Below are 16,097 nucleotides of genomic sequence, written 5' to 3'. Positions count from 1 at the left end.
CGCAACACTGGTGAAATTAGATTTTATTTAAAATACCGCAAGGTCCTTGGCTGAGCCCAAGAAGCTACAATAGTCAGGTTTGTAGCTTTGACACAAGTAATCTTTATGTACAGTATTATAATTAAACTGACAGAAAAATGTGACTGATTATCCAATACTCCTTTCCCAACACCCTATTCCTAACTTTGTGTGTATATCCACACACACTGAAAAGGCTGGTGGAAAGGTGAAGAAAATATTAATAAACTAAAAAGATAAAGAGCTTTGTACTGGGTTAATTTCCGGTTAGTTCTCTCTTCAAAGTTCAGCTTTCATTTTGATACTTCCTTCGGGTTTGAGGTGGTTTTCTCTGGCAAGGTTGTCTATCTTCTCTGCAGACTCCGCATCATTTCAAGTACATAGCAAAAGGATGTGCTGTACACTCACTGCTTTCAGAACAATAAAGCAGTTGTTTCACGTCAGCAAGCAGGGAGAGAGAGAGAGAGAGAGAGAGAGTTCCTTTCACTTCCATGGTCTAAGTGCTTCGGCCCAGTTATCTCCGAGGATCCAGTCACTGTTGTCAGGCAGAACACTGTTTCTGGCCATCCCACTGGTTGCCAGTTATCCAATCGATCCAGCTTCCTCCAAACCCACTTCCTAAAATCCACTTGGTGCTGAGAAGCTTGACTTCTCCTTTCCAGAAACAAAGTCTGGGAACAATGTCCTGACAAGCAGGCTGCTTCAACCTTGAGTCTTCTGCTTAAATGCATGTCCCAATTATGGGTCCACGGACCAAAATAATAGAATAGCCAACGAAATGGGAACAAAGGAAATAAGTACTCTTGCACCTTCAGTTCAATATATGTCGGTAAGATTTGAATATAGCATAGCTTTTTGAGAAGCTACTTCTGATTTGCTTCACAATAAGGGTGAGCTTTGCTTCACTGTTATTCTGACACAAAATTGGGGCCATTATCTCAATTAAATATGGCACCTCCCTTTGTACTGAAAGGTGTCAGCAGCCTAGTTTACATTCAGATTTCTGGAGTGGAACTTGACCCCATGATCATATGCAGAATGCAAGGTGATTTTAATGCACCTAAATGATCAAATTGATAAGGAATAGAACATCTATGGGGATATGTTTGAAGGTTAATGAACACGGCCTTCACTCTCCGATTACTCACTCAATCACCAAACAACTTTTAACGTTTCCCCAAAAAATGTTTTCATGCTGAGCAAATTAATTTATTTTTAAAATATAGAAACTGGCAAAAGTCTGAATAAATATCAGCTGCTGTAGTTTTAGGGCAGGAAATCACAACGTTGTTTGTTCAGTAACTTGTAATAACTCACAGGGAAATTGTTCTAAGCTCTGAAGGTGATACAAGGAAGAGTTGCAAGGCTGATGCCAGAGGATTGAATTATGAAAAGCCTAGAAATGTCGGGGCTTGTTGGTTTTGAAAAGAGGTGACTGGGTGGTCTGTTAGAACTACAGGAAATATTACACAATTAAGAGAAAGCAAAACCAGAACAGCACATTCAAGATAAACCATGCAACTAAGACAAAAGTGTAGCTCTTTCAAACTAGTGAAAGAGAAATTCAGGGTGTACATCAGTAATTTCTTCTTACAGAAGTAGTCAGTAATTGTAATGGGATGAAGGGATTAAAGACTATTGTATGTGGTGTGCACAGTTCAGGGTTTTCTGGTTGCATGTGAAGTCAAATCTCCTGGGCGGGATTCTCTGTTAGCCGACGCCGAAATTGGGAAATGCAATTTGGCGGAGAATAGCTACTGATGCCAAAATCGCGATTCTGTGCCACCTCTAACGGCGTCAATGCGTTTCACTCTGCATGTACAGGAGGCACCATTTTCATATCATTAGCGGGCACGACCCGGCACTGCAGGGCTTCCACGATTCTCCGCCTCCGATGGGCCGAGTTCCCAACGGTGCAGTTCACTTGTGCTTTCTAAAATCGTGACACCGATGTGGTGGCTGTTGAGGGAGAGAGAGGGCGTATGGAAAACGCTGACATGGCCTCAAACTGAGTGTCTCCAATTCTGGGTACCACATTTTGGGAAAGATGTGAAAGCATTGAAGGGGGTGCAGAAATATTTACCATAGGATGATTCCATGGATGAGGGACCTAGGGTTCAGAGGATCAATTGGAGAAGCTGATGTGTTCTTGGAGAAGGCTGAAAAGTGATTTCATAGAGATGCTTCATAGCGATGCTTGAATTTGCATCTAAACAGTGGTTGGAAAGAAATTGTTCCCATCGGCAAAGGGACTGGGAACCAGGAGACACTGATTTTAAGGTTGTTGGCAAAAGAGCAATCAATGACAAAAGGAAAAACGTTTACACTGAATGGTTAGGATCTTGAATTCTCTGCCTGTGTATGGTGGGTGCAGATTCAATCATGGCTTTCAAAAGAAATTGGATTGGCAGCTGAAGAGAAAATTTGCAGAGTTGTGGGGAAAGTACGGGAGAGTGGGACTAGCCGAGTTACCTTTGTAGAGACCTGCCACAAACATCATAGGCTTTATGGCCTCCTGTGCTGTTGACTGTTATTTCATTCCACTACCTCTGCCCAAGATCCGTAGCCGTACTGCCCTGCAACAAGGAGTATCTCCTACCCAGGAACCAAACTATCAGCATGAGTAGAAAACAGGAAATCCTATTTATGTACGTCATGCTGAGTGCCACTGAGATTGGGTCTTGATGTTGTTGACACAGTTGTGCACGTTAATTATAAACTTGGCTCATTGTGCACACTGAATGTAGCTGATGTTGTCTTAGTTGAGATATTAAACCAAGGTTCTGTCTGTTCAGATGGACATAAATGCTTGCATAATACAATGCTGAGAAGAACAATGAATTTTCCCTGTGCCCTAGTCAGCAGTTCACCAATTTGTACCATGGGAACAAGTTAGTTGGTCATTCACCCCTGTTCAATTTATGGAGACTTATGAACATGTTGGATACTGTGGTAGCTTACAAATCACTGGTGCCACCTCAAAAATAAAGCACTCTGGCGACACCTGAGATCACAGTGGCACGGTGACGCAGTGGTTAGGACTACTGCCTCTCAAGCACCGAGGTCCCAGATTCGATCCTGGCTCTGGGTCACTGTCCATGTGGAGTTTGCACATTCTCCCCGTGTCTGCGTGGGTTTCGGCCCCACAACCCAAAGATGTGCAGGGTAGGTGGATTGGCCACGCTAAATTGCCCCTTCATTGGCAAAAAGGAATTGGGTACTCTAAATTTATTATTTTAAAGTTTTAAAATAGTAAAAAAAATAGGTTTGCTATAGTACCGAAGGGTGCTATTCGGTCCATTGAGTCTGCACTGACCCTCTGCAAGAGCACCCTACTAGTCACATCCCCACGCCCTATCCCCATAACCCACCGAGCACATTCTTGGACTGTGGGAGGAAACTGGAGCACCTGAAGGAAACCCACGCAAGACAACCACCTACGGCCGGAATGGAGCCCAGAATCCATGGTGCTACAAGACAGCAGTGCTAACCACACTGCCACTGCCGACTCTACATAACATGTTTTTTTAAAACTACGTTGCAGATATCTGTTTACTTTTGGTTTTGAACGGTAATTACTATTGCGTTGTCTCAGTAGACGTCAGTTGTGATAGGCATTAATCTGAACGACACTTGTTGGATGCAAATACAGCATTAGAAGACTGGATTATTGGGACCTGTTAAGCGATGAGTGCCTCTCACGTGCTTGATTTCTTTTCCTTTACAGATATGGAATCAGTCCTGAAAACATTATCTTGTATGGGCAGAGTATTGGTACGGTTCCGACTGTAGACTTGGCTTCGCGGTATGAGTGTGCTGCTGTTATTCTGCACTCTCCTCTGACCTCAGGAATGCGGGTGGCATTCCCAGACACCAAGAAAACATACTGCTTTGATGCATTCCCCAAGTAAGTGCCCACTGCCATGATTCAACTGAACTTGCATGCTGAGCTGATTCTTTGTTAACTTCTACCATGTCCCTTTATTGTGATAACTTGAGTCATCTAATTCTAATGTCTGGAAGTGATGGTTATGGATAATCACTTGTGATGATGTAAACATAACTGTGTACTGCAGATGGTAGAACCAACTGTATATTGTTTTTATTCTTTCATGGGATGTGGTCAGCGCAGACTGGGTCAGCATATATTGCCCATCCCTAATTGCCCTTAAGGGGCATTTAAGAGTCAACCACATTGCTGTGGGTCTGGAGTCACAGGTAGGCCAGACCAGGTCGGGGCAGCAGATTTCCTTCCATAAAGAATATTAGTGAACCAGATGAGTTTTTACGACAGTCAACAATGATTTCATGGTGGGCTGCACGGTGGCATGGGTTAGCACTGCTGCCTCATGCCGCTGAGGACCCGGGTTCGATCCCTGGGTCACTGTCTGTGTGGAGTTTGCACATTCTCCCCGTGTCTGCGTGGGTCTCACCCCCCACAACTCAAAGTTGTGCAGGATAGTGGATTGGCCACGCTAAATTACCCCTTAATTGGGAAATGAAAAAATTGGGTACTTTAAATTTATAAAACAAGAAATCAAATCAATCAATTAAATTATTGATCCTCCTCAAACGGAAAAGATAAAATACTGTAACGTTTTCTCAGTGTCAATAAAATTCTTAGGCTAGATATTCCAAGCACCCTGCTGAGAGTGATATGTGGGATTCTGGAAATCACAAACCCGAATGTTGCAATAACCGAGTTAGAAAGCAATGAGTTGGCGTGTGCTGTGTCAACTGATGCATGCACACCATTGGATTGAGAAATAGTCGTGCTCCATCGGAGGGGCAGGTTTATGGCTTACCAGACAAAGAGTTTAACCTGACCCAGAAGTTAATCAACGTGGGTGGGGCTGCCTGAAGGGATTGACACAGTAAGAAGTGTCTCAACGTCAGGTCCTACAGGTTTATCTCAAATCACAAACTTTTGGGAGGGCTGCTCCTTCGTAACTTCACCTGTTGAAGGAGCAGCGCTCCAAAAGCTTGGGTGCCAGGAAACAGGATTAAGTGCAGCCTCATCGGGGAGTTCTCCACTGAGGCCTGAGTCTACCCGATTGGGAAGAGAGTCCCGATCAATAGCTTGGGGTTTCTTGGCACTCTGAGCACCAGGAAACACCCGGCTAAACGTGCTGGTTATGGGACTCTGATCCCATTCGGGTAGATTGTGCCATGGTGCTTGTTTCCATTCCTAATTCTGGTTGTGTATTCTTGCAGCCTCACAACCAACTGTTTCTCCTGATCTTTGTTCTAATCTCTTACATTTAACCTTTTCTCATAATTTTAAACAAATAATCTGTACACTGCCTCTTTTCTAATAAATAGCTCCAATTATTTGGCTCACTGCATTTGTACTTCCTCATACCAACAAGCAGCTTATTGAATCTTTTGCCCTCTTAAACGTTCCTTGCCCTTCTGCACTCCTGCAAATTTCAGTTGGCTGACATTAGGCCTCTTTGCTCTTGCTAGCTAGCACTTTGCTGCCAGTCACATAATTTCTGAGGAGGAAATCGATCCCGGCTACTGCTCGTTCAGGGACAGCTTATACCATGGCAGGACCTGAAACAAGATCCACTCCAGGTGGACACCTATGGACGGCTGCCGACAGGTCCTCCTGCAGCTGCACTGATCGGGGGGGGGGGGGGGTTTGATCTTCAGGGAGGATTGGTGTGAGGGGGGGGGGGGCGCAATTGGTGCTATCTGGGAGTTTGTCTGGCTCAGCCACAGTGCATTGCCCTTCAAGGAGTAAGTATCTTCAGCGTCTCTGTCTCCCTACCCATGGGGTGTCCTTCGGGGACTAATATGGATCTCTGTTAGATTACAGGTTTTCCTCCATTCTGGAATGGCCTATTTTATTATGATGGGAATACGCCAGCTTCTGAGGTTTTCCTTTTGGGCTGCAGAAGGACTCCTTGCCCCCTCCCTTGTTCTGAGTATGGGAGCTCTAACCTAGGTGGCTTCTGCTGATCTTTCCAAATGTCATGGGAATGTGCTGGAAAGGGACTGCCTTGGAAAGGGTCTGTCTGAGTGTCCAATCTATAGATGAGATCGTAGCTATGTGCTGTGACTGCTTCATCCCTGGCTGTCAGGATTCTCTGCAGTAACGGCATGCGCTGGTTGGAGGGTGAGCAGTTTTTTGAATTCCTCCAACAATCGAGGAGATACTTGTTAGGAAGGAAGATGTGTTGGGCGTTTTGAAAAACTTGAGGATAGACAAGTCTCCCGGGCCTGACTGGATATATCCAAGGGTTCTATGGGAAGCAAGAAATGAAATTGCAGAGCCGTTGGCAATGATCTTTTCGTCCTCACTGTCAACAAGTGTGGTACCAGGGGATTGGGGAGTGGCAAATGTTGTGCCCCTGTTCAAAAAAGGGAATAGGGATAACATGGGAATTACAGGCCAGTTAGTCTTACTTCGGTGGTAGGCAAAGTAATGGAAAGGGTACTGAGGGATAGGATTTCTGAGCATCTGGAAAGACACTGTCAATCCCTGACAGGCTGCTGCCTCTCAATCCCTAATCAACAGGGATAGTCAGCACGGATTTGAGAGGGGTAGGTCTTGCCTTATAAGTCTTATTGACTTCTTTGAGGAGGTGACCAAGCATGTGGATGAAGGTGATGTAGTGTACTCAGATTTTAGTAAGGCATTTGATAAGGTTCCCCATGGTAGGCTTATGCAGAAAGTAAGGAGGCATGGGATAGTGGGAAATTTGGCCAGTTGGATAACGAACTGGCTAACCGATAGAAGTCAGAGTGGTGGTGGATGGCAAATATTCAGCCTGGAGCCCAGTTACCAGTGGATCAGTTCTGGGTCCTCTGCTGTTTGTGATTTTCATTAATGACTTAGATGAGGGAGTTGAAGGGTGAGTCAGTAAATTTGCAGATGATACGAAGATTGGTGGGGTTGTGGATAGTGAGGAGGGCTGTTGTCGACTGCAAAGCGACATAGATAGGATGCAGAGCTGGGCTGAGAAGTGGCAGATGGAGTTTAACCCTGACAAGTGTGAGGTTGTCCATTTTGGAAGGACAAATATGAATGCAGAATACACCCTATACCCTAACGGTAGGGTTCTTGGCAATGTAGAGGAGCAGAGAGATCTTGGGGTCTATGTTCATAGATCTTTGAAAGTTGCCACTTAAGTGGATAGAGCTGTGAAGAAGGCCTATGGTGTGCTACCGTTCATTAGCAGAGGGATTGCATTTAAGAGCTGTGAGGTGATGATGCGGCTGTACAAAACCATGGTACGGCCACATTTGGAATACTGTGTGCAGTTCTGGTCACCTCATTTTAGGAAGGATGTGGAAGCTTTGGAAAAGGTGCAAAGGAGATTTACCAGGATGTTGCCTGGAATGGAGAGTAGGTCTTACGAGGAAAGGTTGAGTGTGCTAGGCCTTTTCTCATTAGAACGGAGAAGGATGAGGGGCCACTTGATAGAGGTTTATAAGATGATCAGGGGAATAGATAGAGTAGACAGTCAGAGACTTTTTCCCTGGGTGGAACAAACCATTACAAGGGGACATAAATTTAAGGTAAATGGTGGAAGATATAGGGGGGATGTCAGAGGTAGGTTCTTTACCCAGAGAGTGGTGGGGGCATGGAATGCACTGCCTGTGGAAGTAGTCGAGTCGGAAACGTTAGGGACCTTTAAGCGGCTATTGGATAGGTACATGGATTATGGTAGAATAATGGAGTGTTGATTAATTTGTTCTTAAGGGCAGCACGGTAGCATTGTGGATAGCACAATTGCTTCACAGCTCCAGGGACCCAGGTTCGATTTCGGCTTGGGTCACTGTCTGTGTGGAGTTTGCACATCCTCCCCGTGTGTGCGTGGGTTTCCTCCCACAGCCCAAAGATGTGTAGGTTGGGTGGATTGGTCATGATAAATTGCCCTTAGTGTCCAAAATTCTATGATTAACCTAGGACAAATGTTTGGCACAACATCCTGGGCCGAAGGGCCTGTTCTGTGCTGTATTTCTCTATATCCTAATATCAACTCAATCCCTCATGTCTGTGTGGAATATTTAGGACCATTGTCCATAAAACAGGATTTGCTTCAGCCATACAAATTTGGTGCTCAGTGCTGCTGCCTCTCAGCACCAGGGATCCGGGTTCAATTCTGGCCTTGGGTCACTGTCTGTGCGGAGCCTCCACGTTCTCCCCGCGTCTGCGTGGGTTTCCTCCCACTGTCAAAAGATGTGCAGGTTAGGTGAGGTTACGGGGGTAGGGTGGAGGAGTGGGCCTAGGATTGCTGCTCTTTCAGAGGGTCGGCGTAGTCTCGATTGGTCGAATGGCCTTCTCCAGCACTCTGTTGGGATTCTATGGAAATCTAGATAGGTTTGGTAGGTTTGTTGCGGGTATTCTGGAATTGCTGGCAATATGCTTCTGGGACTAAAATATAGGATAGCAGTCTTGGTCTGCTCATAATTCATGAACACATCAGGAGTCGACACGGAAGAGTCCTTCACAACTGTCTGAGTTAAAAAGGTTCGAGTGTATGATGGCCATTTTAGCTGTCCTGCAACTTATTTTGCATAATTCTCTCCGAATTTGGGAATTAATTTTGCGTACTTGAATACACCTGAGTTAGGAAGATAGGGCTGCTTCTGGATAGAGAGCGAGAATTTAATGAGCAGCTGTGCTCAAGTTCTCAGTCTCTTATTCTCTCTCACGCTCACTTGTGCCCTTCTCTCATTCGCTTATGCGCTCGCTCGTGCTCTCTTGCGCTTGTGTGCTCTTTCTCTCGCTCTCTCTGGAAGCGGATGTGTCATAGTTCATCCCTTCATCTACCAGTTCTATGTGGGACCCAAATTTACCAACAACTGTATCAGTTTGCTTCTCTTCACTTCACTGGATACCGTTAACAGCATCCCCTAGCTATCGGTTTCAGTTGCTCTCGGCTAAGAAAGGCTAATGTTTCACTGTTCACATCTTGTTTTATCCACATCTGGACATAAATAGTTGCCATTTTCTTGGGGGAAAGGAATTTGCTGTGATAAGTTGCTTGTGTTTTAAAATGAATACCGGCCCCCGGGTTTTCCCTATTTGGATTCTTTATATCAGATTTGGTTCGTGTCTTGGGCTCTGATCAAATTTAAATGGGTGATCCCAAATTTGAGTTCTGAATTACAGTTGTATACAGGGAGGGGGTCAATTTAAACAGCGCTGATTTCCCCTCTGCCCAACCATCCCCAAGCATAAAGGTGTTTCAATTTATTTCCCCTTTATAAGGGTGACATATTTTCCCAACCCCTTGTTTTTGTGTGATCTAATTTTCTATTAAAAGCCCGAGAGCAAACTGTATAGAATGAACTCAAAGGGTTAGTTTATTTGCGCACACACACAATGTGGGAGGAGGGTTGTAATGTCGCCTTCACACTTAGTACAGAGAGGACAGAGAAAAGAAGGATTTACAATGCAGAGACCACATAAACAAATATGGTACATGTGAGTTCCAGAGTCCAGAATCAAAGTCCAATGGGGCATTCCTTCACGCAGGTCGGTGGGCTGCAACCCGATGCTGGATAATTCACTTTTCTGGTGGTGTTGATTACACATGATATTGGCATGCGGGGATAAATCAGTCTTGTAGGTGATGGTACAGACTTCCAGCAGAAGCAGTGCAGATGCGGCCAAGAGTCCAACCTGGTCCAGACCTCCTTTTGGGATGGCCTGTTCGTCAAATGTTAAATAACAGATTGAGCTATTCAGCCCATCAATCCAAAGGCCTCGTTATGTGACTTGACCTCCAGTGTTTTGTAATTGGCATTGCCTTTCAGGCCAATTATGTCTTGGCCATTCTGAGTTAAAAGGAATATTTGGGAGCCCATTTCTTAGGAGACATTCTGTCTCTGTTGGTCAGCCTGGTTTATCAAATACAAAAGGCCTTCCATGTAATTCCATTTGAAGTTGGGCTGTGAAATGCCTAGGTGATCATTAGTAGGTCCTCCGAGATGACGGGGTGTGAGATTTCCAAAACTGTAAAGTAGATTCTTTTGTTCTGGGATCACAGACAGATGCCATTTAAGCCATTGTAAGGATCTTTGTTTAGCTTTTTAAATTTTAGAAATAGTCATGTGGATATCTAATATATATATATATATAGATCGAGGATTTGTGTGTACATCATGTATGATAAATTTATATTATAAAATGCACAGTGTGATGTCTCAGTCCCTCAATCCCAAGTGGCGATTTGTTGCTTCTCTTGAAACAGCCTTTCCAGCTTTGACCTTGATCGGACAGAGAGGCTTTCTGTTGCATTCCTATTATTTCTGGACTCCTATGGATCAGCGATGCGGCAGCGACTCAAATATCCAACTCGCATTTTAAAAAAAGTGAGGCCCATGAAATAACCACAGTCAGACCTGTAATATTCCCAAGAACAGTAACAGGGGCCGAATCAGTCATTTTTTTCAATATAAAAGTTCCTTTTGGTGACTGTTTGTTGGGATAAGCAATCATATTTTAAAATTATTTTATTGAGTTATGTGTCTCTAGTACACAAATCATTAAAAGCTAGAAGACGGGTACAGAAAGCAATCTGAGCAGTTGACAGAATGTTGGCCTGATTTTGAGGGATGGAATACAAAGGGGAGTTGTGTTTAGGGCAAAGCTCACGACTCTCGGCTGCATGTGGACGGTCCAAATGGATGCCGAGAGGAGCCAAAGCATTTCCTCCCAGGGAGGATAAGACATCCCTGGTTCCCTTCTCGTGTCCATGTGCCCAGATTAGGCACAATGATGAGCGCTGGGAACATGTCCTCTTATAGAATCATGCAATGCACAGCACAGAAGGAAACCATTTGGCCCATGATGGCCCAATGGTGCTAACCATTTGAAAGAGCAATCCAGTTACTCCTAAAATCTAAAAACCTCTTGATAGGATGCGTCAACTATGAAACATATTCATTTTAATATTTTAAACATCAGACATATATGCATATTGCCTGCTACAGTGTGTAGCCTAAACCTACTAGAAGGAACTGTAGGACCCACTAGCCCTGTTTGACATATTTCCCACAGAAACCAACACCATTATGTCGAATTGCCCAGCATTGTACACACTTTATATTGGTGCAGTTATTGTTTTACTTTCAGTAAATAATGACCATTTCTTTCTACATAATCAGCAGGTATATACTGCTACGGTTTATTTGGGTTTTTAGCTGTAGGCCTTTGTCTGTCAGTAAGGTCACTAGATTTATGATTTTATAAGATTTGAGCTTTTCCCCCTGTTTTCAGACGTACAGTCATCCTGGCATGTGAAGCATGTGAAGCATGAGGATGAATGTACAGGATTATGGGGGAATGCAAGAGAATGACATTTAATTGAAATGTTCGTTTGGAGAGCTGGAGCAGATACGGTGGGCCAAATGGCCTCCTGCGCTGTAATGTTTGAGAGTTGCAGGGGGTTCTGACACAAATGTTTGGAGACCACCATAATAAATGAATGACCTACTTGAAAGAATTAAGCAATACTGCACAAGAACGTGTATATTTTCAGACTGTTCAAACAGAATGAATAATCTGGGCCATTATGAGGCCCTGATTTAGCTGATTGAACCAATCAATTGTGAACCCTGAGGGTGGCATGGCAGGACAGTGGTTAGCACTGCTGCCTCATGGCACCAAGGACCCTGGGTTCAATCCCAGCCCCGGGTGTGGAGTTTGCACATTCTCCCCGTGTCTGTGTGGGTCTCACCCCCACAACCCAAAAATGTGCAGCGTAGGTGGATTGGTCTTTAAAAAAAAAAAAAAATTTAAACTGTGATCCTTGATATTACTGTTTTGTGATATATGTGCTTTCACATAGTTCTGTTTCCTACTGTAAGTGAATTTTAAACTAGAGAGGTAACCCCCTCCATTAAAATCACTCGGTAATTTGTAGCCTGGTGATGTTCTGACTGCTGTCACTATTATTTCCTTTGCCCAACTCTTCAAAAACTTGCTGTCTCCTGACGGATATTTTATTATAGAATTTACAGTGCAGAAGAAGGCCATTCGGCCCATCGAGTCTGCACCGGCTCTTGGAAAGAGCACCCTACCCAAGGTCCACACCTCCACCCTATCCCCATAACCTAGTAACCCCACCCAACACTAAGGGCAATTTTGGACACTAAGGGCAATTTATCATGGCCAATGCACCTATCCTGCACATCTTTGGACTGTGGGAGGAAACCGGAGCACCCGGAGGAAATCCACGCACACACGGGAAGGATGTGCAGACTCCGCACAGATAGTGACCCAAGCCGGGAATCGAACCTGGGGCCCTGGAGCTGTGAAGCAATTGTGCTATCCACAATGTTGCCTGTAAATTATATGCTGGCGTCTACTGTTGTCACATACTCTGAATCCTAAAATAAAATTGATGAAGCACTTTAGCTCAGAAGCCAGGAGAAGATCACAGAGGATGAAGGTTAAATCAGTGCAGCAGTTTATCTTGGCTGAGATTTGCTACTGGCAGTCGGAGAATGTGGTGCGGGATGGTGGTGTAAGACGGTAGCAGATCAGGACGGTGGCGGAGGATGGTAGCAGATCGCGACATTCCCAAATCAGGACTGTATTGGGAGACGGTAGCAGATCAAGACGGTAGCAGATCGAGATGTTCCCAGAAAATGAAAATGAAAATCGCTTATTGTCACGAGTAGGCTTCAATGAAGTTACTGTGAAAAGCCCGTAGTCGCCACATTCCGGCGCCTGTCCGGGGAGGCTGGTACGGGAATTGAACCGTGCTGCTGGCCTGCCTTGGGCTGCTTTAAGAGCCAGCGATTTAGCCCAGTGTGCTAAACCAGCCCATCCTGCATTCAAAGATCAGGGCGGTCATGTGGAACTGTAGGCTGGGAGAGTCAAGCAGAAGCAAATGATGGCAATTGTAAAATCCCAAGAGTAGTCCTTGCATCACTTCACCATCAGAATTTGACATTCTAGGTTTGATGGGATACGGCTGCTCTCGAATCTTTATGGCAGGCACCAGAAGCTCATTATATCTGGAGATGAGTATTCAAGGGGGGGGGGGGGGAGAATGTGAGGACCCCAAAGAAGGTCTTACAAAAAACAAAATCAAGGGGAGGGCAAACCCTCCCAAACCTACAATTCTACCACTGGGCGGCAACGGCCGAGCGAATAAGGGGATGGATCAAGGTGCCAGAAGCCGAGTGGGTGCGCACGGAAGAGGCCTCCTGCATGGGGACCTCCCTCCGGGCCCTCGCCACAGCAGCACTCCCATCCCCACCCAAAAAACACTCCAGCAGCCCGGTGGTGATAGCCACCCTCCAATCCTGGAACCAACTACGGCTGCAATTTGGCCTGACCAAAATGTCGGACAAGGCTCCCATCTGCAACAACCACAGGTTCACACCAGCACTGACTGACGCCACCTTCAAAAGGTGGGGACAAGACGGAGGGACACTGACTGTCAGGGACCTATACACGGACGGTAAGATCACAACACTGGAATACTGACAGAAATTCCAGCTAGCCAGGGGGAACGAGCTAAGGTAGTTACAACTCAAAAACCTCCTACGAAAGGAGACAAGGACGTACCCACAACTGCCACAACAGACATTACTGGGAGAGTTACTGGACGCAAGCATCCTAGATAAAGGGAACTGTAGCGACATGTATGACCGACTGGTAGAAAGGGCTGACACCATACTGGACGCTACAAGAAAGAAATGGGATGAGGATCTGGGGATTGAAATAGGCTGGGGACTCTGGAGCGAAGCACTGCACAGGGTCAACTCCGCCTCCACGTGCGCAAGGCTCAGCCTGACGCAGCTAAAAGTGGTACATAGGGCCCACTTAACAAGGACTCGTATGAGTAGGTTCTTCCCGGAGGTGGAGGTTAAAAAAATCATTGAGGGATGAATATTCCCTGGGATTTCCTGTTCCTCAGGGAGCTGGAGGATTCATCATATTGAGCCTCTAGTCGGTTTGGCGTGTCTGGGAAGTCGGTCTCTACTGCCTTTGTTTCAGCAGAAACGCAGTCTCATAACTTCCCCACCTTCCCGAGACCAGGTACAATATTGGGCCACCACTGGGACAGCGCCGCCTATTGCTGCGAATGAGCTGCTGCTTTGAGCTTGCATGCAAATGGTTTCTACAACAGCCAGTCTACACTGACCTCAACACCAGCTACAACAGCCAGTCTACACTGACCTCAACACCAACTACAACAGCCAGTCTACACTGACCTCAACACCAGCTACAACAGCCAGTCTACACTGACCTCAACACCAGCTACAACAGCCAGTCTACACTGACCTCAACACCAACTACAACAGCCAGTCTACACTGACCTCAACACCAGCTACAACAGCCAGTCTACACTGACCTCAACACCAGCTACAACAGCCATTCTACACTGACAACACCAGCTACAACAGCCAGTCTACACTGACCTCAACAGCCAGTCTACACTGACCTCAACACCAGCTACAACAGCCATTCTACACTGACCTCAACACCAGCTACAACAGCCAGTCTACTGACCTCAACACCAGCTACAACAGCCAGTCTGCACTGACCTCAACACCAGCTACAACAGCCAGTCTACACTGACCTCAACACCAGCTACAACAGCCAGTCTACACTGACCTCAACACCAGCTACAACAGCCAGTCTACACTGACCTCGTCAGATCCCTGATCTCTTGTTTATCAGTGTGAATGACTCTCTCTCTCTGTCTTTCTTTCAATCAGAATACTCCTGCAGTAAATGCATTGCACTTTATTGTAGTGGCTGGATTCATGTGAATGCAGAATCTCGACCATGTATGTGACCACGTTGACTCCTTTGAGCAATGTTATAACCCTCCAATTACTTGTGGCCATTTACGTCGCAACATGGAGGTCGTGCCTGAGATGTCTCAATGGATTTACCTTCTGCCAGTCTATAGTGCCAGTGTCAGCGCTCAGAGTGTTTTGAGTACATGGTTGGATTGTGGATATGCAACCTGCTCCATGTGAACATGGCCTGTAGGTGTTTGCTGGAGTCCCACTGCTCTCACCTAAGAATGAGTTTCCAGCTGCTGTGCTCTTTACTGGCACAATCCAACTGGTTTGAACAGGAACATTGGGAGGAATGAGAAAATCGCCCAAAACAAATGTTTTGCTGGCAAACAAATTCATTATGCAGGGAAAGCAAGTTTGCTGTTCGAAGAATAACCTATTTGATGCATTAGCACTGTGCTCTTTTGGGTGAGATGCTGTACAGATGTTAGACATGAGCTTATCTTACGGTTAAATGTCATCAGAATGCATACATATAAAGAAAGCAGACGCACTAAAATACGGAACATGTTTTAACTCCTACCCCACCTATTTCTCCTGCAGATAAGTTGGACTCAAATACACAGCGGTTTTCCCTACATTTGGCTTGCCTCACTAGTAACTTTGTTTTAAAATTTAGAGTAGCCAACTATTTTTTCTAATTAAGGGACAATTTAGCGTGGCCAATCCACCTAACCTGCACATCTTTGGGTTGTGGGGGTGAAACCCACGCAGACACGGGGAGAATGTGCAAACTCCACACGGGCAGTGACCCAGAGCCGGGATCGAACCCGGGTCCTCAGCGCCATAGGCAGCAATGCTAACCACTGTGCTGCCCGCCTCACTACTAACCTTTCAAGTATCTGATGTTGAAAATTACGTTGAAAAAAGGGCATGTTTTACTTCTCATTGTTTACATTCTGGCTTCTACCTGGGTAACTGGCAGAGGCTCAGATATTTGTCTCTGATAATGGTGATCTATGGTGATCTATATAATGGTGATCTGTGGTGATCTATATAATGGTGATCTATATAATGGTGATCTGTGGTGATCTATATAATGGTGATCTGTGGTGATCTATATAATGGTGATCTGTGGTGATCTATATAATGGTGATCTGTGGTGATCTATATAATGGTGATCTGTGGTGATCTATATAATGGTGATCTATGGTGATCTATATAATGGTGATCTATATAATGGTGATCTATGGGTCAAAACCATGGTTGTAGTCTGGAGAGTATCTGTGCAGCACATGCTAATACCTGCCCGCCCATCCATCTGGGCCAGCACAGCACCAGGCAAAATGCAC

General features: G+C 45.3%; 1 protein-coding gene across 1 annotated transcript in view; it reads left to right on the top strand.

Annotated features, from left to right (window-relative positions):
* Positions 1 to 16,097, top strand: part of LOC119953106 (alpha/beta hydrolase domain-containing protein 17A-like) — a 60,027-nt gene that overhangs the window by 41,372 nt on the left and 2,558 nt on the right. The window contains exon 3 of the mRNA XM_038776955.1: positions 3,746 to 3,925. Coding sequence (XP_038632883.1) covers positions 3,746 to 3,925 — 180 coding nt within the window. The remainder of the gene's footprint in view (positions 1 to 3,745; positions 3,926 to 16,097) is intronic.

The sequence above is a fragment of the Scyliorhinus canicula genome, chromosome 18, assembly GCF_902713615.1.
Source record: "Scyliorhinus canicula chromosome 18, sScyCan1.1, whole genome shotgun sequence".
NCBI classification, from domain to species: domain Eukaryota; kingdom Metazoa; phylum Chordata; class Chondrichthyes; order Carcharhiniformes; family Scyliorhinidae; genus Scyliorhinus; species Scyliorhinus canicula.
Note: the sequence above shows the minus strand (reverse complement) of the source record. Positions and strands in the feature narration are given on the sequence as shown.